Raw genomic sequence first — 24,582 nt, 5'->3', positions numbered from 1 at the left:
TGTTTCCTCCCCTCCCAGTTTTTATAACCTAAAAATTTCCCAATGATTATTGCAGCTCTGACGAATTATCTGTGCTTGCTTTTTGCAAAAGAGTCTGATGCAAAACCTTTGGCATGACTTTTGTATTGTGACATGTCACCCCAACCTCCAGGTGGTGAGAGACTCCAGGGTTTGTGTGTTTACTCGGTATTCTGTTCTCTTGGATGGAAGGTGAACAGACACTGTGGCATATAATGTTTTATTTAAACATATATGCATCCTGAGCATAGGATAGAGGGGCTCACAATGCATTGCTCTTCCATTAGTCACAGCTTTAGTTCCAGCACAGAGCAAGGCATATCTGTCCAGCTCTCGCAGCATCTCTCCTAAAAGGTTACCCAAGGTCCTATCTTGCCACGTCCCCCTTGTTGCCCCCTTAGGTTCCTTCCCACAGATACGGTAATTGTAACCCAGCTCACCTCTTTCAAGTTCTCAACAGGGCTTCAAAGGAACTAATTGGTTACTAATCCTCCCCCAAACTCATATCACTCCCGCCTCCAAAGTCCTAGCAACATGCCCAATCAGTTTGCATGTTCAGCAGTGGCCTTGTGAAGGTTTCACCAAAGAAGAAGAGAGAAGAATGCTGAACTTCTTGTAGCTGATCTGTTATTTGCTGACTGGTATTTAGTTGCAATCCTTCATGCAGATCTTTAATACAATATATATACATGCTAATTATGCTTGTCTGAGAGGTAAGGAAGTGTATTATTGGCGCTAACGGAGAATTATCTATAGCCCAAAGCTTTGCTCTGTTTAACCAAATAGTCCCAATAAAAACTTAATTGGTCTTTAAGGTGCTAATGAAGGAATTTTTTTTATTTTGTTTCGACTCAGACCAACACGGCTACCTACATGTAACTACAAATAGTCAATAAGTTCTTTTTTAAAAAAGGATTGTTTATCTTAGCCAAGTGCTGCACTCTAGTGGTTACAAAGGAAAACACCCAAACTCTATTTACAGGTAGGTAGCCGTGTTGGACTGCCGTAGTCGAAACAAAATAAAAAAATTCCTTCCAGTAGCACCAATGACAAACTTAGTTGGTCTCTAAGGAATTTTTTTTTAAATTTTGTTTCGACTCAAACTCTATAATCAACTACAGTACAACTACACCAAATGAAAGACCGGAAACTGTCCCTATATAGACTCATACTATAGGGACAGTTTCCTGTCTTTCCATTTAGTATAGTTATACTGTACAGTAGTTGATTATATAAATAATCTACCTACAGTAGTTTAGAATGCTTCATAATATAATACAACATTTGGAATACACAAGCCACCTTCATTTCCTTAAAAAAAGCAACACCCCTGAATATTTAGTGTTTAGTCTAGATTTTTCCCTTGGTGCATAAATAGGCTAAATAAATTCGGCCAATGGCTTAATTTATCTATGAGAATGTCTACAGGTAATTCCTGAAATAATAAAGGGGGGGGTAGCATGAAATTTAATAACAGCTATTCTTCCCAAACAGGACAAATTTAATTTTTTCCAACTCAGCCTTAAATTTTCATAATGGCAAATTAAAGTTAAAATTTTAAAGGTTTAAATTCTTAGAGAACTTTATTTTCCAAATATATTAGCCAGTAGTTCAATAGAAAACACACGTAGAATAGGTGGCAGAGCTACCTCGTTTTGTGACCGTCTCCAAGTTGAAAAAAACCATTATTATTGACCCTAGCCCTAGTTTTGCTATTTGCATATAATTGTTTTAAGACCCCTCGTCCAAAATCTCACCTTCAATATTTTGATATTGCATAATTTCCACCAAGAATTTACTTGCAAGTTTATCAAATCTTTGGATGCATCCAGTGAGAGGATCAATAATGGAATTGGATATTTCTTAGCACAGTGTACCAGGCTAAGGGTTTTACAAACTGGGTCAGCAATGTGCCTGTGCTTAATGAATCTTGTTTTGTCCAAATTAACATATTGTGGAGCTATATTGCTTGGAGACTATTAGTGTTATGTATCGTAGTTTTCCCTCAGGTCCTTGGCAGTTGTTTTTAGGAGGGAACTTTAGGATGGAACTTTGAATTATGTTTGATACATTGTTTGAGCCAGCCTTCTATAAAAGCAGGCTGGCTCAGCAGTTCAGTTCAGTTCTGTTATGACTCAATAAAGAGCTGTTTGGAGAATCACTGTGTTGTCTGCTGCTTACCCACAACTTAACAATTAGTATGCTGGCAAATATATTCTGATATAGAAGGCTTATAAGAATAAAGAGACTCAGCACTTTCCCCTGGCATATTATTTTTAACATTTGCCCTGTCTCAGGAATTTGATTATTCTCCAAAATATTATTAAAAACATAAGAGAAGGGGAGCGAACCTCTGCAGAAAGGGTTTTTTGGGGGGCAGAGGGGATGGTGGGTTCTCTCCCCCACCCCTTCTGGACATGTATGCTACTGTTTTATTTCTGTGTTACATATTATTCTCTCGTGTAGTTTAATGCTGTCAAAATGATTTGTGTTGTTTAATGTATTGTATAACTTTATTTTTTTATTTACTTGTTGGCATTGACCCTGTGTAGGAGAGGTATGGCATCTAGAGAGATAATGGCATTGTAACCCTGCGAGATGTATGCTACAAGATTAATGTAAAGGCACTGGCACCAGTGCACCCCTCCTGAGTAACGCCAGGGCATTTTCCAGCTTGGCAGTTCTTGTCCATGTATAACTGCCTTGTCCTAAACGTGCTATGTGGCTCCTCTGATGTGTGGTTAGGCCTAGTAACTGCTAGGCCTTTATTGCTTTGGTTTGTCTACTTACCTCTTGATGGGACAAACAACAACAGAAATTAAATTTGAATTGATTGTGTGTGTGTGTGTGTGTGTGTGTGTGTGTGTGTTTGTGTACCCCCTATGGCCGTGTTTTGTGACTAGCACAGTCAGATTATCCATTTTGCAGCAGTTTCTTCAAATTCCCAAATGTGTTCACAGGCACCAGAAGGGTGGTTTCTTCCAAGTATAGGAGTTATGTGAGAGGTCAAAGGAGCTGGGAATACTTTTTTTGTGTGTGTGACTAGCCAGGAAATTGCCTCTATTACATTGAGATTAACTGAGTTATTGGTACCAATTTATTTTTAAAAGGTGTAAAGTGGCCCAGCCTGCTTATCACGTTTGAAGCATCCCAGTGCAGTTGTAATGTTGGGGTTGTAGCAAGCTGACCACTGAAACAAGAGTGTGGTAATTTGGGGGGCGGGCAAGGAAGTCAGGGAGAGTAGGGGTAGGCTTCAAGATGAGTGTGAAAGGGAGAAGGAAATATTACTGGATATCATGGCAGAATGCCAGCATGCATGTTTAGAATTTATGTATCGTGTGTTGCAGCCTTCTGCCAGTTCAGTTTTGTGTAAGCTTGTATGAGAGGTAGCCCTGTTTATAACCTATTTAAGAGAGCAACCATTCTCCTGGCAGCTGTTGTGAGGCATGGTTAAGACTGTGTGAGTGGTAGGTGGACATGGGACCCATTTAAGAATATTACGCAGTGCCACTGACATCCCTGCCTAGTGGTTATGGCACAAATATAGTCTTGGGGAAGTTGGTGCTTCAGGGCAACATGGTCAACAACTGGAGAAAGTGGAAGCATGGCTTCAAAATATACGGCGTTGTTTGTGGTTCACAAAGGATGACATGCTCCAAAATGCCTGATTTCTGCACATGCCTAGAGAAGAGATGAGGGAGGTTTTCATATCCATTCAGTTCACTGTTGAGGCTAATAAGCAAAAGGTATCAGCTGTTGCCAGCAAATTTGAAGCTTGCTGCACTCCAGAAGAGAATGTGACATATGAGAGACAAATTATTCACCAGAGCTCAGATGGAAAGCTCAGATGATCCCTGTTGGTATCCATATGTCTCGAGATACAATGGGTGCACCTCCAGGATTTAAAGAAGCTTGCACAAATGTGTATGTTTGGAGACTTGTATGACTCTCACGTAACAGATCTTGTGTGTTTGTGGAGTAAATTCAGACTGGGAGAAGGTTAGGTTGCTAAGAGACACTGATTTTCATTTTCAGGTAAGAAAGCTTATGTTTATTAAAGGAAGTACATAATTGATGGGAAATACCTTCTGTAGTCCTAGATATCTAGTTGGGGAAACAAAGAAGCCATGCTCGCCCCTTGGTTGTCAGAAGATAAATCCAAAATGACCTCTTGCCCCAAGGTTCAGAGAAAGTGTGTGAGGAGAAGCAGGAAGCTGTAAGCAGGATCCAACCCAAGACATAGCTGTCTAAACATCAAAGAGCAGAGAGATGTCAGCATAGGGATAAAATTACAGGGGTAGTCTGGGAAGCTGCAGGTCTTTCTATCTGCCTTAACCCCAGCTAAGAGACCCTTAATTGACTCCTGACTCATACTGTAGACATTTGCAGAGCTGAAGCAGTGCAGCACTTGCAATAGCTCACAGCTGCAGAAAGGCAAGTGCATGCAATAGCCAAGCCCCAGGAGTACAGAGAAAAGCACAAAGTGTCCTGCAAAACCCTCTGCACAATGTGTGTCTCCACCCACAGTCATTTCCAGATAGGGTTGCAAGGATTTGTCAATATTGAATTCAGCCCTCCATATTTCTGCTGCAGTTTCTGCATTTTTTTATTTTAATCCTCATGAAAACACTTCAGCATTTTTGTGTTCATATCTCCAAATAAACACATTTTTGCAAACAAATCCCCCATATATAACCCATTCTTGCAGGCTATGTGCACTAATATGTTTATTTCAATGAACACTTTCCTCTAATAAAGGGATTTTGTAAGCATTGTTTGTTTGGTGGGCATAGCAAAATTTGGACAAGTGTAGATTTTGAATGATACACATGTTTTGGTTAGCATATTGTTTCAGAATGTGTGAACTTGCAAGATTCAGCTTTAAATGCACACTGAATCAAATTCCTCCCCCATCCTTAGGCTTGATCTATCTCACCAGGGCTGGCCCACCTATGAGGCAAGGCAAGGTGACCACCTCAGGCAGGGGAATCCACAGGAGCAGTGGATCTGGCCTCCAAGGAATCAATTGCCCACTGTTGCCACCGCTATGGTTGTTGTCAGGGGACTGGGCAGAGGAGGAATGGTAGAGACTGCCTCCCCATCTTGACTCTTCCAGGGAGGAGGAAGTGGAAGACAGTATAGATTTACAACAGGGGGTTGAGGGAGGTAGCAGCTCAGAGGCAGATGAGGGGGAAATCCGGGAAATCATGGGAGAGCCAGAACAACACCCAGCTGACACATTGTCATTAGAAAGCATCCCAGACCCTCCATCTCCCAGAACTGGCGAGTCTTAAAATGTTATGAGAGGCATTGCACATATCTTTGTAAACCAAGAAAACCTTTAATAAAATAAAATAAAATAAAGTAAGTAGGAGAGCAAAGAGCTCAAAGACAGAGGGCATGTAGCTGCACCCACAGAAGTGACGAATGAGGAAGTGGGAGAGACAAGTGGTAGAGATTCACTTGGGACAACATCATTATCCAAGAGGCTGGGTTCTATAGCCTCTCTCTGTAAATATTGAAATAAAAAAGGATGGTAGGAAACTTTTTCCTGTCTTTATACTTTCCTGGGCAACCAGCTGGAAGCCGCTGACAGCATCCTGACAGTGGTGGTGACAGCTGCAGAACACTCCTTAGAGGTCAGCAGCCCCACCCCATGCTGCCTCTACAGTGGCAAATAGGAGGCACTGTTGGTCTTCTCTACCTCTAGGGAGGAAACCCTCTGGGTTCTGGTCTCTGCATGTGCCCAGGTGATTCAGAGCAGGCCCTTTCCTCCACCCCCAGCAACAGCCTTTGATTCTCACGTCATGTATTGGGTGAGGTTGGTTTGATTTCCCCGCTTGTTCCCAGTGTTGATCTTTATTTCCCCTTGTTCCTGATGTAGATCATCACTCACCCCTTCTTCCGTGGCAGGGGTGCCATTTTGTGGTTCACTTCAGGTGGCAAAATGTATTGGGCTGGTTCCGTCTCTCTCTCTCTCTCTCTCTCTCTCTCTCTCTCTCTCTCTCTCTCTCTCTCTCTCTCTCTCTCTCTCACACACACACACACACACACACACACACACCACCACCACCACACCCTACCCCAGAGGAGTATCCAGTATTTTCTACTTGCCTCTGGGATGCCCTTTGAGGGACCATAGGTTTGCAGCATAAGGAGAAATAGAGAGGAACCTCTATGAAGGTCAACAAGGGCAACTTCTGCTAACCTATAAGCAGATAGACACAGGACTGTGATGTAAATCATTTGGCCAGTCAAGAACAAGAAAAACCATTCTGGTTAATTGTTTGCAATTTTATGTCTTAAAAATGAAATATTCAAAGTACTTTGTCTTTCAAATGTCAACACATTATATAGTAACTTTTACTATTTACAGCAGGGTTGTTGTAATGGTCTTGTAGAAAATACATGCTTCTGGTCTGAAAACCAGAGCAAAATGCAACAAACCATTCACTGCAGCCATTGAACATAAAACCTGTACAGTTATCCAGCCAGTGTTCAGAGCAGGAATACAAAAAAAGAAAATCTATTGTTCCCTAGCAACAAAGTTCAAGCCGTTATACTACAATTTCAGTAAGTTTAGAAGTGTTGTTGTTAGATAGGAATGGAAAATCTTGGCATACATTGTAAACATCATTACAATTCATGAGAAAGCAAAACCAAAGGAAAAAGACTAGTAATTGACAAAACACTGTATGCTAGGCCTCTCTTTTTGTTTATAGACACCTTGTTTATGAAAGTTTCAATGTTCTGTCATGGTTCATCATCATACATGTGAAATATTGTCAAAGACCTACAGATATACTAATGTTTATTAAGAGGCTAAAGTTCACCACTAAATATAAGAAAAGATTGTAACTGGCAAACACATTCTCTTGGACAGATAATGTAAAATGGCAAAGGCCAAGAAAATCCCACAACAAAATTGAACTTGAGGACACCCAGTTTCTGTTAAGGTCTCTATAAGCCAGCATTTGGAAGGGCAATGAGTAGGACTGCGGACCACAGAACATGTAAAATCTAACACATTTTGTCATTGTGTGCTAAAAATTGGCTCCAGCTCTTTTGTTTCTCTCTGCTTCTTGTTATTTTGCTATTTCTCCATTACAATCCCCCTTCATACAGCGGCCAACATTATACCTTGAGCATAATTGATGGAATTAGTGGGATATGGTTTTTGGTTTTGGTTTTAAAAAAACACCCTTTTCAAATGGTGTTGCCCTTTTTCGTTTGAAGGGCAGCAGATTACTGCAGGTATGATAATATTCTGCCTCTTTAAACAAAAAACAGCCTTGCTCACCAAAGCCCTAGGTTTCAGTCATATCTTAACAGGATATGATGGGAAACACTCTGCACTTTCTAGTAAGGTTGGAACCATCAACAGGAGATGAACACAAGGCTGTATGTTCTTTAGATTGTATTACCAATGTTTTGTGTATGCATATAACTTTGCAGACTGGCCAAAGTGTTCTAATTTGCTGAATGGTGACAGAATTACTGTACTAGTTTTCACTGTCACTAAAAGACAGCGTTTATTTCTGCTGGTAGTGACATTGCTTTGGTGGAATGGTTTAGCAATGTCCAGAGGACCGTGTTCCAGATGAAATACAATAGCATGAAGAGGAGGCAAGTCAAGGGTTTCAGCTCGATCACCAGGGTTCTTCCTTACATTGCTAGTCTCTTGTGATGTTGAGGTGACCCCTGTGCGTCTCAAAGGGCAGGGCTGCTGCTGACATAGGTGTACAGAGAGGAAGATTATTCATACTCAGCTCAATCTACTAGGGCATAGCTCAGCCTAGTGTTTTCTTGACTTGCCTCCTGCAAGCCTGTGGAACACTGAACACACACCTAGAGGAGACTTGCCCTGTAATCTGTGGCCCTTCAGCTTTTGCTAGACTCCCATCATCCCTTATCACTGGGCATGCTGCTGGGTTTGGCTGGCAGGCAAAATTTGGAGGGCTGCAGGCTCTCTCTACTCCTCATCTACGTACTATGACTGGCATGCCAGTTGTCTTAAATCCAGATCATTGGCCACCTTGGCCAATGGTCAAGGATGCTGAGAACTGTAGTCCTAAAAGTTGTGTGAACCCGAGATTGAAGCACACTGAACTAGTCTACAACCTCCAGACTCTTACCGCCTCATCCCATCCTCATTCTGCTGAAGGCAACCAGATCTGGGAGCCAACAGGCTGCAATGTAATAGAAGATGTTCTCTCTCATTCTCCACCCACCCCAACCCCTTTATCACAGCAGTTTTATATTTCTATGCAAATTTTTAAAAGCACAGGCCAGAAAAAGGGACAACAATGTGTGAATTTGGCTGCTCATTGAACCGCTCCCAACTAATCTTTGCTGCTTCCAATCTCATGTCTCCTCCACTGACCACTGTTTCCTCAAGGCTCTAATTCCACCCACTTCCCCCACTGCCTGCACTCTCATGTCCTTCAGCTACCCTGAAGGACCATGAATCACTGTTGGGCACTCTTGTTTCTCTGCCCTCCCTGGCTTCCAGCCCATATCAACCTTCTGTTCTTTCAACCCAGTATGAGCTTTACATCCCACCCCTAGGGCTGGTGAGATTTCAGGTTCACTCCACATTTGGGAGTGAGTTTTCTCATCTCATCATCTTAATAGTCATATATGGTGTTATGTTTTTAAATTATTTGTGTATATGGTTAATTAATACTTTGCAAATTAAAAAAAGTAGATTAAGGTGAGGTAAGGGAATGGAAAGGAGCAGGATCTAGCACTCTGTGCCCACATTTCCCCATTCTATTGTAACCCCATTATATGACTATTCATAAGTGCACATGGCTGTTGTCATCTTTAGACTTCATTCTACTACTGATTTGCCACACTTTCCACACTGGGGGCCTCAGGGACCCACTCCTCATTCAGGGCTCGTCCATACACCCACTTGTTCCATGCTTTTAGGCATGGATCAGAGACGTTTCCCATTTGCTCCTCTGCTTTCCCCAGAAAAAAATGCTTTTTAGTGCTGAATCGGAACAAATATCAGTCTGCAGAAAACTCTCCCAGGCCCATGTCTAGAAAGCACAGGGCAAGTGGAAGTGTGGACAAGACCTCTGTCTCAATCTTGCTGACTACTACCTGACAGCTAGTAACACCCTAGCTATGCTCTCCAGGTTTTCAGATTGGAACTGGAGCAAACCAGACACTCTACCACTGAGCTACGGCCCTTCCCTTAAAACAATTAAGTCTCAGTTACAACTACAGGAGTGCACTGTTAAGTTCTTGCTCTCCAAGTACCTGCCTCTGCAGCTACCGGTACCTACTGGGGTCAGTTCAAGATGATCTGTTTACTGGGTGTTCATCCTCATTTGCACAAAGTTTGCAAGGAGGTTATACGTCTGCTGTTTACTGAGAGCTTGTGAGGTTATGTGATGTTGCATCAAGCAAATGTCATCACACACATCTCAACTCAGAAAGATAAAGATGACGATGATGATTTTGTAGGGAGCAGGTTTCTTGTGCTTGAGTGCTAAATTTACTTTAATTGTGCAACCTGAATTTGCTAGTTGAATGCCACCTGCAAAACAGTGACTGTCTGGAAGCAGCCTCTGCTTTTCAGTGTGAGTTGCCTCCCCCTACTTTTATTTCACTTCCTTTTGTTATGATGTCAGGCAGCCTCCCTACAACACTTCCGACTCTCTGCCCCACTTCCTATACATTCTGTTGCCCTGAGGCCCTTTGTTTCCACAGCTGCCACCCCTTTCCAGTATCTTCTGCCCTCTTCCCCCCCATCTTCTGCTTCACACCCCAGTCCCTATTTCAGTGTATTCCCTCCCCTTCTCTCCAGCCATTCTGCCTTTCAAGATCCCTATTTCTGAGGTGGTCTTTCTTCAACAAGTTCTCATCTCACTCTCTTTTGTTCTGCCCACTATGCTCTTCCAGTCCTTAAGATGATGTGAGGACAGACAAAACTGGAGGGATGTGAATATTTCATACCTGAGAACTCCCTTCAGCAGACTGAATGTTTGCTAATATTCCAAGGCATCACAATAGTTCAGCCAATAGTAGTCAGAAGCTTCGCCACCACTGCAAGAACACAGAATCACCTAGCACATCCCAATATAGGCTGTTTATTTAATTGCTCATTAGAAAGTCATTTGTGAATTTCCCCCCTTCTTTTCTTTTTTTTAAAATATGGAGGGAGGGTGGGAGTAGGGAGATAAAATTGGCCGACTGAATACGTGTCTGATATCCAGCCTGCCTTCACTGAAGCATGCCTAAAAGGGCCAATAGCTCTGCTTTTAGCAAGGTTAAGCGGGATGGCATAATAGTAGAATGTGTTTGTAAGGAGAATGTGGTTTAAAGGTGAAGCAACACATTCTGTACGTTTTATTCTACGTGTATCCTCAATCCATTTCTCCCAGAAATGGCTTGTATGTGTTTTCTGGCAATTGCACTTTCTTTACAAAGGCTGCTCACCACTTGCAGAATGGCAAAATGTTAGTAACTCATCCACATTTCCTTTTGTGCCACATTTCTAGGCACAGGGACAGGCTTTCCAGGTCTGTGTCTGAGCAGGTTTTCTTTTTTTGTACCACCACTTTCCCATAGAAAACCCATGTTTTGCTGCTGAATCACAGCAAACGGCAATGGGGTTTCCCACAAACTGCCATTTGCTCTGATTCAGCAATAAAGTGAGGGTTTTTTTGGGGAAAGCGGTGGGACAAAAAGCAAAACGAAAAACTGCTCAGACGGTTTTTCTGGAAAGCGCAGACTAAATGTAAGTGTGGATGAGCCTTAAGCCAGAATGATTCTTTGGATCAGGGTTTCCCAAACTTGGTTCTCCAGCAAATTTTGGACTACAACTCCCATCATCCCTAGCTAACAGGAGCAGTGGTCAGAGATGATGGGAATTGTAGTCCAAAATCAACAGAAGACCCATTTTTGGAAAACCCTGCTTTAGACTATGCATTATCTAGGCCAGGGATGGGGACCTTTTTCAGTGTAAGGACCTCACTTAATTCTGAGTAACCTTTCAGGGACCATATGTCAATGTTGGGTTAGGCCGGAGGCAAAAAAAATTAATGGGCAGGGCAATTAATACAAATTTGTATCTTTGTAGGGCAGTAGTTTCTGCACACTCCACTCTATCCAGGTGAGCAAGAGACATGATCAGTTTTCAAGGATACATCCCAGCCAGGCAAAAACACTCAAGGAGGGTGTGAAGTAAGGCTGGTGAGGATGATAACCTGGGGTTATAAGGGCTCAAGGGCTATAAGAGAGATGCTTGGAGGGCTGCATTTGGCCACTTGGGCCTGAGGTTCACCACTGCTGGTCTGCATTCTATATAACCACATCCTTCTCAAGATTTCAAAAAAAAAAAAAAAGCTACAGTCTGGAAGCACCCAAAACATGTTGCTTTAAATTGAAATCTATTCAGTTGTTCTGCACAATCACCATTCATTCCTATGCACAGGATTTGCACAGAAGCTGAGCTTGGAGGGCTGCGTCCTTGACCTCAAAGTGGTAAAAATAACTGTTTTTTTTCTGAATTTCAGAAGCAAACATGATAAAAACATTTCTATATACCACCATCCTCTGGTGGCATGATTATTTAATTTTTTCTAATCCACATTTTATATCAAACAATACCTATAAACACACCTAGGAAATTCTGTTCATTCATTGGTAAACGCCAAAGAGGAAAAAAAAGTATTCCATTTCATTTTATGAGCTTTTGGCATAATAACAAAAATGACAACATTCAAGGCAGCATTAAAACCCATCCATGGTTGGTAATATAAAGTGCATTTCCTGCATATAATACAAATATATCTATATGGAACTCAAGGCACACACTAACGTCATACGTATTACATACTAGAAATGCACAATTTCAAGCTAATAACTATTTAAGAAGAGTTTCAAAACATTTTCTTCCCTTCTGGGTATTTTAAAGCATTTTGTTTTAAAAGGTACATCAATTCACGAGCCTCAAATGATAGAACTGCTTAAAACATTGCTAGTGTTGACATCTTAGATCAGTGCTAAAATATATCACCATGAGTGCACTTCTTACATAAAGCCCAGAAATCATTTCTGTGAATTAAAAAGTGCTTGTCCATTTTAGCCTGGTGTGTGGAGGTACTAAAATTCTCCACAATTTCATAGGGAATGACCCCCAGGTCAGAGCTAGCAATACAAGAACAAGGTACAATACTAATTATTTTGTCTGATCTCATTAATTGGATCCAATGGTGTACAGTATTTTATACCATAAAAGAATCTAAAGGAGAGTGAATTTTCCTCTGAGGCACCCTCCCCCCTCCCCAGATTCTACCTCCAGTGGTCAAAGATGAAGAACATCCAGAATCTGGACCACTGACAAGCAACAAGTAGGGAGAACTCAAATGTCATTGTTATTTGGTGGATTTAGATCTGATGTTCATAATCAAGCCCATCCCTAACAGCTAGTTGTCACATATACCCAATATAAAACAGCTTGGGAATATAGGAGCAATGAATATTAGGATATTAACTCTCATGAACAGGCATTGTGATTAGTACTTGCTTAGTGAGGGCAAATTATTAAGCACCTGCTTTTCCTTGCTAAAAAAATACATCCACTCATCTGGGCCCATTCGTATGACCAAGTTGACATGTTGACAATATGCAATCATATCCTGCGGTTTATTGCTGATTTTTTTTTTTTGCTTTTGATATTAACTGTGTATTTTACTTATTTGTGGTTACCTTATGTTTTCTAAACTGCTTTGTGTGGCAGTGAAAGTGGATTCTAAATGCCATCATAAATAATCAAAGAAATAAAATGAATGAGAAGTTGCAAGAAAAAATGGGCAAATATTGGTGAACTAAAAGAAACTGGTTGAGTTGCAGACTGTACACCTGAGGGAGCAAGTGCATGGTGACTTCCATCATGACGTGCCAGACTCTCCACACAGCCAGGCTTTCCCATTTTTCAGCATTCCCATTTGTCATATGAAGAAGCCCTAAAGTCTACACTAAGACTCTCCTTCATTCTTTTATTTCAGAAGAGTGCCAGTGTGGTTGTATTCACTTTGATGAAACTTCTCACCATTGATGCTGATGGGAATTGCTAATGACCAAGCCTGCAATCCTAAGCATGTGTACTCAGAAGTAAACTCCGCTGAATTCAGTAGCGCTTGCTCCCACCAGGTATGTGTGGCTAGGATTGTAGACCAAATGTGCTTATAATGCATGGCCTAGATCTAAACTTGTGAAAGACACAAAAACATAAGGTCCAGGGTGATAAACCAGCCACCATCAGGCTGGATGTTACTCAAGGGACTTCTCCATTCAGCTGGAAGGATCCTTTCCTCATCCTCCCCACCCTCAGCACAAATTTTGGCTGGAAAAAGCCTCCTATCAGAGCCAGTAGGAAGCATTTTTTCTAGCATAATTGTGGCCCAGGGAATTGCAAGTGAGAATAGATGCTATGAATGGTATCTCCCTTGCTAAAAGCACCTCTCCCACACTGCTTGTGAACTGGTGTCAGTGGTAGACTTTTCAAGTCCAATTGATGCATGGAGGACCAGGATCTTCATGGAAAATAAAGCTACTAGGATGTCGCAGGAGAACAAAATCTCCTCCTCTCCAGCTGCAATCTCTATGAAGATCACCTTCGCCACCTGGCAATTTATTTTGAGAAAAGCTAAAATGCTTTTTATTCAAGACTAATTGCTGGGGGTTGGGGAGAAGAGAGAGAGTCTGCACGTGTGCGTGTGTGCTCTGTGTGTGAGAGAGTGACCTCAGGGTGGCCACACACATCCTTCTTTTGGCCCCTATTTCAAAGCTGACACATTTGCAATAGGAATGTTAGATAAAGTGGCATCTCTATTCGTGCTTCACCATTTAGTATCCTCTGAGTTGGCAAGCAAAAGGGCATTTTCCCTCAGGTCTGTGAACATGACTGTTATCACTGCTGAGATTCCTGAAATCTGGCTTGCCACTTTTTAACTGCCAATCACAGTGAAACAATTTGTCCTATAAGGCAATGACTAACAATGGTTTATCTGCAATTTATTAAGAAGATAATGATGTGACAACACCCTACCTATGAGGTGTGAAGTATAGTGGGCCAGTTTTCTACTTGGCTCAAAGTATTTTGGGGTGTTTCTTATACCCTGGAGTTATGCCTGAAGGCCCCTTAAAAGCATAGCTTGTGAAGACTGCTTGGTGGATGAGTTGTCAGTTAGACCAAGGAACAAAGGGTGTTGGCCAGACCACAAACATATTGTATGCAAGTTATTAAAATTAACAAAACTGTGTCCTGAAGAGGGAAAGAGAGAACACACTCAATATTTTGCCCATGTGAACCATTTCCAAATGAAATTCAACACCAAGAACGCCGCTTCCAAATGTTGAAGGCAGCCACCCTAGAACTAACAATCATTGCCATCTCCCAAAGAGTTTTAAACAAACGATATTAAAATACCATCTTCTGTCACATTTAAAGGCAGTTGGATATGTTTTCCCCCTCTATATGTATATATACACAGAGTTCTGATCTAGAAAAACCAATACAATAAACCTTTACTTTAATGTTTTTTTAAAAACAGGCAGTCTTTGGTGATGCAAAGGCAGAGATCGATGTCTTTTGTTTGTTTGTTACCTCCTGCCTATTTCACTCTGTCTCATAAAGTGAATATTGTTGGCACTGTCAGAAAGTTCTAGATACTGCTCCACAGACAAAACAAAATATCCATCATAGCCCTGTACTTTCCCTGTGCTTAAAAGCTGCTGTTTCTCCCCCTCTGTCCAAGCCCGAATACCTTCTTCGCCATCTTGGAGTCGCCTTTGTTCCTTAGTCCAAGCTTGAGCCACAGCTCTCTGCCTGGCTACCTCCAAGACATGGTTCTTCTCTTCTTCCACAGTAGTCCCATACCGAACATTAAAGCACAGAGAGCCGTGCTGGAGCTGGATATCAGCAAACCGTCTAGTCCTGCCATTGATGATGGAAGTCATTTGTGATACTGTGACATTGACACCGTTCTCCAAAATCCGACGTCCCCCAGTGTTGCCTATCACTGCAAGGTCTTCTTCCAGAGACCCAAGCTTGATGAAGTAGTGAGTGTCTCGCCCATCTATTGTAAAGTGCAGGTCCTCAAGATAGTGAGCATTGTTGAGGATGGCAGCGATGCGGCGGCTGTCTTCATTCGCCACCCCAATCACATCAGCTGTTACCACACCATCCTTGATGGCAAATTTGATACCTTTCCCAAAAACTGAGGGAACTGCAGCAAATCTGGGCAGCTTTGCTTTCTCCACACATCTCCCATTGCTGTATTTGGGGGTCATGGGAAGCTGGTCCAAGGAAATGAAGTTTCTGAGCTGCTTCTGTAGTTCACACTGAATGCCAAGTATAGTCTGGAAAAGAGAAGATGCATGGCATATGAAGGTAAGGTTTTTGGAGTTGTTAGAGAAACATGCAATAAGTTTCTATTGTAACAACGTAAGCCTGGTTCACACTTCACTTTAAACCATAGTTATCTATCGCTTAAAGGTTAATGTGCAAGGTACTGGTGCACATGGCTAAAGTTGTGGGTCCTTCACAATCCTCCCTGCCCCTGCTGCCACACTTCCAGGAAGTGTAGCAGAATTCCAGCAGTACTCCAGGGCATGCACTTCATGAGAAAATAGCATACTAGGATAAATAAGGGTTTGAAGCTGCACAGTAAGAACAGACCTCTTCTTATGTGGCAGCTGAGGACTCATCCACACCATTTGTCCTGCACTTTCTAGGCAAAGCTCTGTGGTTTAAAATGTTGTGTTCATGTGTTTTCTCTGTTTGCCCCTGTGCTTTCCTTGAGAAACCCACTCTTTAACACTGAACCAGAAGAAACCACAAATCAGGTTTTCCGCTGATCAGTTTGCTCAGATTCAGCGGTAAAGAGTGTGTTTTCGCAGGGAAAACACTAGGGCAAAACAAAAAAGTGCTTAGACATTATACTTTAAAGTGCCTAGCAATGCAGCACAAAATGAAACATGGATGAGCTCTGATTCTACTTCTCTTTGCCTCTCAGGTACCCTCTAGTGGTTGTCTTACAAGATCACAATTTACATGTGGACATTTACAGATCTGTGCAGCAACACCTTATCTTATGTGCTATTGACTTGCACATTTTCAACCATATGAGGTTGAAGATGGGCTGGTGGTTGAAATTGTGCAAGTCAAATGCCAAGCAAGGTGCTCTTTGTGCTAGGCCCACTTAGGGGGCACTTGGCATGAAAATGGCTTTGTTGTTGTTATTGTTATTATTTGCATTTGTTAGCCTCTTTATTTTGCCCAGGGAAACCAAAGGCCTGGTTATAGAGTAAAGTTTTTGTCTGGCTCTCCACCTTGCTTGCCAGGCAAGACCCACTCAGTGCACCAGCTCTGAACGGTTCTCATGTGATCTTGAGAGGCAGCTGAGTTCCAGCAAGATCATCCCTAGTTTTCCAGAGCTGGTGTGCTGAGCACCATGCCTTGTCCCCGAAGCAAGGCAGAAAGCTCGAAAGTTCTTTTCACACTGGGTTCACTTGGGTTACCCATCATGGAAAGAGCTTTTGAGCTCTCCACCTTGCTTGGGGGGCTGGAGAGGAAGGCCTGCTCAGCATGCTGGCTTTGAAATCCTGCTGCAAGATTTCACAAGACAATCCAAGTCTCCCCCCTCCCCCCCGAGATCTCATGAGAGCATTCCAGAGGATTCTAGAGCTCAAATCAGAATAAATGCTCAATAAAACAGTGGAAATCAAATAACATCCAAACTATTTTGCGCAAACAAATCAGGATAGATGCTTAATAGAAAAGGCTGTCAGCAGAGGTCCTTGTCTTCTCTTCCCTCTGTATGGAGAATAAAGTGGTCCCATAGGTTACAGAACTAGGATATCTCTGTTTTAGAGTAAGTGACATAATAATCTGAAGAAGCATGCATGCACACCAAAGCTCATACCAATGACAAACTTAGTTGGTCTCTAAGCTGCTGCTGGATTTTTTTTTTTTGATTTTTTTTTGACATAATAAAGTTACTATGAGATTGTGGAGCTTAAGGGAGGAAAACTTTTGCCCCTGATGGTGTCTGGGGCATCTTGGACCATGGGGAGCCTGCACCCTTGCCCTCCAATATAGACACCAAGGGTGGGGAGAGGATAGAGGAAAATAAATATGTATTCTGTCCCCCCCCCAGAAGTCACATAACACAGGAATGTGTCTTTTTACTAACCTTTCCAGGGTCCCACTCTTGGGTCTTTGTTTGAAGCTGTACTAGTTCATATGTTGTCTCCATAGCATCCACTTCTGGCTTTGGGAATCCAGGGAGTACATTGTGAAGCTGAAACCCAAACAACTCAAGCCAACTTCCAATGTCTACAAATAAACCCAAACAGAATACAATTAACATGCTGAAGACAAGAAGTACTGTATGACAATTATAGAAAAAACAAATAGGGAAAAATAACAGTGGGGAGAAGAGGTGCTTAACCCTTTTCTATATACATGGCTTGCAAGGATAAGCATGTATCTGGAAGCTCGGGGGAGAAGGAGGGAAGCAAGCAGCTTGTTAGCAGCAATCTGAAGTGGGAAAATTGGTGGCAGGGAATGGTCAGGCACACTCTCCACATCAAATCACCTGCTCCTGAAGTTGCTTTCATTTAATTCTTGAAAAGTGGCTGTTGAGAGATGTGTTACATTTCCATGTAACTTTCATGTTAGGTCACATAGAGCTGTATCATGGAAGAAGTGGAGTGACAGGTACAGGATAAAAAAAATGTAGGCAGCAACCTGCATTTGGCGGAAGCAGTTCTGTTTCCATCGCACTGCTCAGCTCTGACCAAAACTACCTTATTCATCTCCGTCTGCTGTTCTGGAATTGTATGTAATTTATTACATAATAATTTTGTTATTCCACACCATTCATTTCAATGCAAATGGGGGCCAGGAATGTAATGAATTACGTATCACTTGCAGATTGAAAACAACAACAGCAAACAGGGGTGCGAACTTGAATAAAATACCGGTATTGTGGGCCCCCCGGTAAGTCCTACCCTGCTTAATCAATCACATGACGCAGTGCATACGCACCATTTGAACGGGAATGTCCATTAACATTGTGGGGGCCCAGACCCCTAAAATGTTTTACTGTGGGGGCTAAAGCCCCCTTAGCCCCTAAGAGTTGGAAAATACGAGTTTTATGAACTGGGTTGGTTTCCAGTCTGGATGGAAAATAAGAATTGTATGAACTGGATTGATTTTTCTGCCTGTTGTAGCACTGTATTTCCATAAAATTCATATTGCAATACAGTAAAACCTGATTTAAGAAAGAAAAGAAGCAATATGATCAACATGAGTATTTGATGCACTGGATTTGACATTTCCCATCCTGAACCACAAACCACCTGAATGAATGTGGACTACAGTTTGGGAGCCCCTGGTCTAACCTAACTCCCAGGCAGGCAATAAAATAGGGAAGACCATGCTTGCATACTGCCTTAAATACCTGGGATATTCAGTGAAATATGACTTTAGTTTGGTATACTGGTTTGCTGTTGATATTTCATTCTGCAACTCTGCATTGCTTTTTTCATTTTTCTTCTCCCCCCCTTACCTTCTTTTCCAGTGTCTACATGTTTTTGCATGTAACAAAAACCTCAATTAAAAGTTTAATTTAAAAAAAAACCACCTGGAAGAAGCTCCATTCCAGCTATGTTAATGGTTTCTAGTTTTAAATTTTTTATGTTGTAATCTTTTGTGCTGTAATCTTTTACAGTTTGTGTTGTGTGATTTCAGAGGAAAGCCTTGCTCTTGCCCCCTGCTGTTCATTGTGATAGGCCTCTGGCTATACAAAATAAATTGAGTGATTTCTTAATTCATTTTGTCTCAAAATTAATCAGAGATTCAATGACACTGTTTACAGGAATTTATTGAAGGTATTCACAAGATCCACTGTCCCTTTTCTAGCCTGAGGGAAGTGTTCAATTCCAGGGACCATATGTCAGGGCTCGGAAGGGCCAGAGGCAAAAGTGGGCGGAGCAACAGAGGTAACATTTACATCTTTGTACACTAATATAGTTTTCACTCTCTCTCTCTCACCCCCCCCCCCTCCTAGCTACATCCAGGCAGACTAGAGATTTTGTAAGAGTTCAAGAACATATTCCAGACAGGCAAAAATACTTTCGTTATTTATTATTTCATAAAATTTAAAAAACCGTTTGATTGTAAGAAATCTCAAAGTCGTTTACAAAAAGGACAGCAAAAAATAATAATAAATTACACCCTACTTTAAAACATGCAAAAGGAAAAACAAACAAACCTAAAACTAAAGCAGATTAAAATGACCTCAACTTTCTAAGCATCTGGACAGGCTTGCAAAAAATGTTTTTAGCAGGCGCCAAAAAGAGTAAAGTGGAGGTCCCTGCTTGATCTCAAGAGGCAAGGAGTTCCAAAGTGCAAGTGGCACCACATGAAACGACTGAGTTCTTACAAATGCGGGATGAGCATTATGTGGCACTTGCAGCAGTGCCAATTCCGCCAATCCAAGTGGTTGAGTGGATACATGTGGGGTAAAGTGATCTCGTAGGTAAAGTAGTCCCAAGTTGTCATATACTAAAAGTAACACCTTGAACTTCTGTGCATGAAACAGGCTCAGTGGTTTGCATGTCCTGCAGAGAGTTCCAAAGCCCGAGAGGTTTGGAGTGTCCCCTTTAGCTCCTGGGCTTTAGGTCACACACTCCTGTCATTAAATTTTGGCCCAGAAACTACCCTCCCCCACAACCCAATTAAATAAATGCTTTACCTGTTGTGTATTTAGCCACATCTTGGATTCTGCCAGCTGGATAATTATTTTCAAACGCATACAGATTAAATGGCTTGGGGTTGTTCTTCAGTTCTTCCCAGATATGGTGGTTTGGTGTTGTCCAGCGCCCAGCAATGACGTCATAATCTCTTTGCCCCAAGTGCACCAGTTTAGTGAGTGAATCATACAACCCTCCATGGAAACCTATAATGAGCTCAAAATCTGAATTTGTGTCCTGATAGATCTCTCCGTAAGGGGTGTAAAGAATTTCTTTTATCACTTGACCTCGACTGCTGAAGATAGCTAAAGGTGTCCCAGTGTTGTCACAGGCAACATAATATTCTTCTCCACTGCTTAATTCCATGGCTATTAGGTGACCCTGAAGGTCGTAATACAAGGAAGTTATTTCTGAACTACTGTGATTGTATAAGTGAGTAACTCTTACTGGATTGGAAAGGTCTGCGTAGAAGAATTGGAGGTGTTGTCCTGAACTGGATTTGCTGGCCACCCGTCGCCCCAGCCCATCGTAGCAATACTGGATTGTCCACCCAGAAACCCTGTTGTAGGCTCTGCTCAGAAAGCCATTAGAGGTGTACTGAAAGATGTCATTTCCCCTTTGTTTGAGGAAACCATCCTCGTCCATTTTGTACTGAATGTCTCCCAGTCTTGTGATACGATCTCTGAGATCGTACCTCAGAGGAGTAAGCCGAGCGCTGTTTCCGTGGCTAAGTAAATTGATATTTCCATTGAGGTCATAGCTGTAACGCCACTGGGTTTTGTCGTTCACAGACACAGTTTGAAGTTGGCTATCAGCATCATATTCATAAGAGTATCTTGTTATGTTTGCATCAACTCCAACTCGGATGTCGCATATCACCATGCGGCCCATGTTGTCATACTGAACAGTCATCCAGTAGGCAATGGATTTAAGGATTTCGTATTGCACTTCAATCACTTGGCCATTGGCACTAAAAAATTTGGTATGCTTCATAGCGGTGGTAGTTATAACTTGGTTTAAATCATAATTGATTACGCTGAACTTTCCGAATTGTTCAGTTTTACCAGACACATCAACGTAGCGATACAGATCAATAGGGAGGGGAGTTTCATTGATCATGGCCTGCATGCTGGTTACTCTAAAGTTGTTGTAGCTGTAGTCAAATCTGGCGTTCACAAGACCTTCTTCACTAAATCGGAATATCTGGCGGCCAATAAGTGGACCTACATATAAAACATCGGACAAATGTTTAAGGAGAAGGAAAACAGCACAAAAGTAATGATGATGATGATGATGATGTAATAATAAAACAAGACTGCCTGAAGGACTAGCTACACTGGGGTCATCAATAGGATGTCCACAAGCACCAGTGTGGCTGCCAGTACCTCCTATGGCACCTGTGAAATTATCTCAATCAATATCCTGTCAAAAATCTACAACAGGTGAGAGGCCAGCCTTTTCTGCTTAGTTCTTATTTATGCTGGCTTGGCCTTTTCTGCAATGAACAACTCCCTCCCTCTTAATATACCCACATGCCACTGGAATGCAGGGCTGGATATCCACTCTCCAACCTATTAACAGAGGCAAAAGCAGCTTCTCTCTGTCACTAAACATGGTGGTGACTGCTGTAGGTTCCTTTTTCCCATGATGGAGTGGCTACTACCATTTTGTGGTCCCATCTTTTCTTCTTCCATTTCAGTTGTGGCAGCCATTATGCTATGCTCCCATGCTAAAGGGGCTAAAGGTAATCGATATATCTCTATCAATATACAAACACCTTATGGTATTGCATTTCTAACTGTACAGTGAAATGACTAATATATACCACAAACATATGACACAAGCACAGCCCAAATAGTAATATACAGTTTCAACCTACCTGTTTGCCTGTATCTGATGGTGCAAATAAATCCGTCATGCATCAAGTGTATTGTTTTAATAACACCTGATGACTCTTCATAAGTAAAGGAGACTTGTGTGGTGTCATAAAGAATCTCTGACAGTCTGGACTGCTTGGTGTATTTGTAAAGAACCCTGCGCCCTGTACCCGGGTAGAGGGTCTGCAGAAGTCGTCCGTCTCTGGTGAAGTCCTGGATGAAAGATGCACTGCTGTCTGGTGGGGAATAGAGATTGCGGAAGTATCCAACAGACAGCATTGTCTGAAAGCTGTGGCGTACCATACTTGGCATGGTGACAGATAGTAGGTAGTCTGACTGGTCATACTCAAAGATGTAGCGACGCTGACTATGCAGAAGAAGCATCACAGACTGAAAGAAAAACACAGAAACAACAAGCACAATGACTTGCAAGCAATGGTGGCAAATCTGTTGATTTTGGTCAGTCTCAGTTTCTCATTTTTCTGTTATTGGGCTCAGCTCTCAAAAAAAATTTCTCTCTCGCACGCACACACACACACACACACAGTCGTTATGAAAATTTGTCAGCCTTTTAGTGCAAGTATCTCCTAATATACACCTTTTTGAAGAGCTATTTCTCCAATATAATGTATTTTTGTATGTCATTTTCACTAATATATATATTTACCACAGTCTATGCATTTTTGTATGCACTACTCAGCTGTAGAAGGTGCATTGCAAAATTCAGAGAAGTATGAACTTTGAAGGATGGTTGTGCTTTGGCTTGTGAATGTGGAGAAGTGTGAATTAGGGAGAGTCACTGTTAAATGTGAACAGAATTGAATTTCTCCCCTATCCCTACTTGCAAACAAGTAATAACTTTTTTCTTTCTTTTAAAAATCTAATTAGGGAATCCCATGACTAGTTATGTGTACCAATGAAAGCAACATAAAACCACTCAGGTTTCAGAAAGTCATCAAAAGGTGAGTTTGTATCATGAGAACAGAGCAGCAAAATAGGTATCGATCCTCCCCTTTGTTTCATTTGAACAAGCTCTAGTGGCTTCTTGAGCCTGTAAGACACTGAGCATTCCTAATTCATTCCCTTTCCAAGTAAAACTGGCTGGTTTCAGAGGCTTCAAAGTGACTTCTAATACACCACTGCTGCAGCATCTGTCAATGAATCGGGTGCAGCAGGAATGTACAAGCTGTGCATGTAGGGAAAGCTTTTGCAAACACTATCCATGGAGCTTGCTTTTCAGACATTGAGGGAAATAGTGGTGTGTATCAAGGGTGTTGTATCCCCTCTCTTTGAAATGTCCGAAGCTGCTCCCAGAGACAGACTAAACTATAGGCCCATTTTCTGCTCCCCACTGTTTACATGTTTGCTCCTTTTGCTGCACAGACCAAACAAGCAACAAAAGATGACATTGGTTCCCAACCTGGGGCCGGTGAAGGCCTTCCCTGGTGCCTTCCCAGTCTCTAGCCCTTGTAGAAAGTTATGAAACAAAGAGTGCCAGCAAAAGGCAACATTCACAGCATACATTTAAACAGCACAGTACCACTCTAAACAGCCACGGCTTTCTTCAAAGATTTCTGGGAGCTGTCATTTGTTAAAGATGCTGATAATTCTTAGGGGCCCCCTATTGCCCTCCCAGAGCTAAAATTCCCATATTCCCCAAGAAGGATTGGCTTTAAAGTGCTCTGGAAATGGTAAGACTGTGAAAGGAACTGTAGTCTCCTAACAACTCACAGCACCCTTAACAAAATATAACTTCCAGAATTATTTGGAATGGAGTGATGATTGCTTGAAGTGGTGCTCTATCCATTCCAGACCAAAATATCTAGAGTTGAAGCTCTGGGGCTGGCTGAAGGCAAGGTGCTGCTGCTGCTGCTGCTGTGCCACCCTACACGTCAGTTGCTGGGCAGGGAAGTTGAGCACCCTAAATGAAGCCCCACTGTGCCTCAGGTCTCTTCGGGGCTTCCTCAGCCATCACTGACATCCTCTTTGGGCTCTGGCAAGGATCTCCTTGTGAGCCACAAAAACTCCCCAGCTCTTTCCTGCAATTTCCTGGTATGAGTCTATTTATTTATCAGAGTCGTGTACTGTATATATACATGGTTGCACGTGAGTAGAACACACGTACTCTAAGTATGTGGGTGTGGGTGCCTGTAATTGAGAGGCCTCTGATGAGATGTCCTGAAATATTGCAATTCTCTTCAAACAAGATAGGAGTACTTAAGGGTGATGACACTGGAGGTTTGGGCAGTGTTTGCCTCTATGTCGATTTTCCAGTGCAGATTACACTCCTCCCTGGAGCTGCTATTAGCTGAGGAGAGGAAAATATGTGGGCCCCTTTATAGTACCTGTATGCTTACCACTCTGTAACTAATAGCAGCTTCAGTCTGTGTGTCTACATTTAACCCTCTTTTGGCTCATTCAAACCTCATGTGGATGTTTATAGGGCGGCAGTGGTGGTGGGGAGATTTCAGGAGATCATAGATCTCTCATTATAACAATTAGTTTGTCCCTGTTAAGTCCCTTCCAGGAACTGGAGGGAGTTGGGATGACTGAATTGAGCCTTCCTGTCCACATTCCTGAAACACACACAAATATATAAACAAATTGTTAGAAATCTTAATGGGACTTCTCTCGGGACTGGCTTTTCAGCTCAACAAAATGCACGCAAACGTACTGAGACAGAATACAGATAGAATACAAGTTGGCTCAAGTCAGACATCATCCCAAACCATAGTTTGTACCAACTATAGTTTGGAACCCAAACCATGGTTTGAGTTTTCAAACATACCACAGGCAGACCCTGGTTTAGGGCTGCTTGTCTGCCTTCTTTTTTCATCCTCTCAGCACTCAGCTTCATAAGTTTACTCCCGTCTCTGTTGTGCAGCAGTCTCTGGAGGTAGAGGTG

General features: G+C 42.1%; 1 protein-coding gene across 3 annotated transcripts in view; it reads right to left on the bottom strand.

The window, feature by feature from the left end:
* Positions 1 to 10,853: 10,853 nt before the first annotated feature.
* Positions 10,854 to 24,582, bottom strand: part of TENM1 (teneurin transmembrane protein 1) — a 375,340-nt gene continuing 361,611 nt past the window's right edge. For all 3 annotated transcript variants that reach the window (XM_060270164.1, XM_060270166.1, XM_060270165.1), the window contains exons 29-33: positions 24,466 to 24,567; positions 21,680 to 22,067; positions 19,803 to 21,023; positions 17,235 to 17,377; positions 10,854 to 15,399 (exon numbers count right to left, since the gene is read on the bottom strand). In XM_060270164.1, coding sequence (XP_060126147.1) covers positions 14,641 to 15,399; positions 17,235 to 17,377; positions 19,803 to 21,023; positions 21,680 to 22,067; positions 24,466 to 24,567 — 2,613 coding nt within the window. In that variant the 3' untranslated portion in view covers positions 10,854 to 14,640. The remainder of the gene's footprint in view (positions 15,400 to 17,234; positions 17,378 to 19,802; positions 21,024 to 21,679; positions 22,068 to 24,465; positions 24,568 to 24,582) is intronic.

The sequence above is a fragment of the Zootoca vivipara genome, chromosome Z (assembly GCF_963506605.1).
Source record: "Zootoca vivipara chromosome Z, rZooViv1.1, whole genome shotgun sequence".
NCBI classification, from domain to species: Eukaryota; Metazoa; Chordata; class Lepidosauria; order Squamata; family Lacertidae; genus Zootoca; species Zootoca vivipara.
Note: the sequence above shows the minus strand (reverse complement) of the source record. Positions and strands in the feature narration are given on the sequence as shown.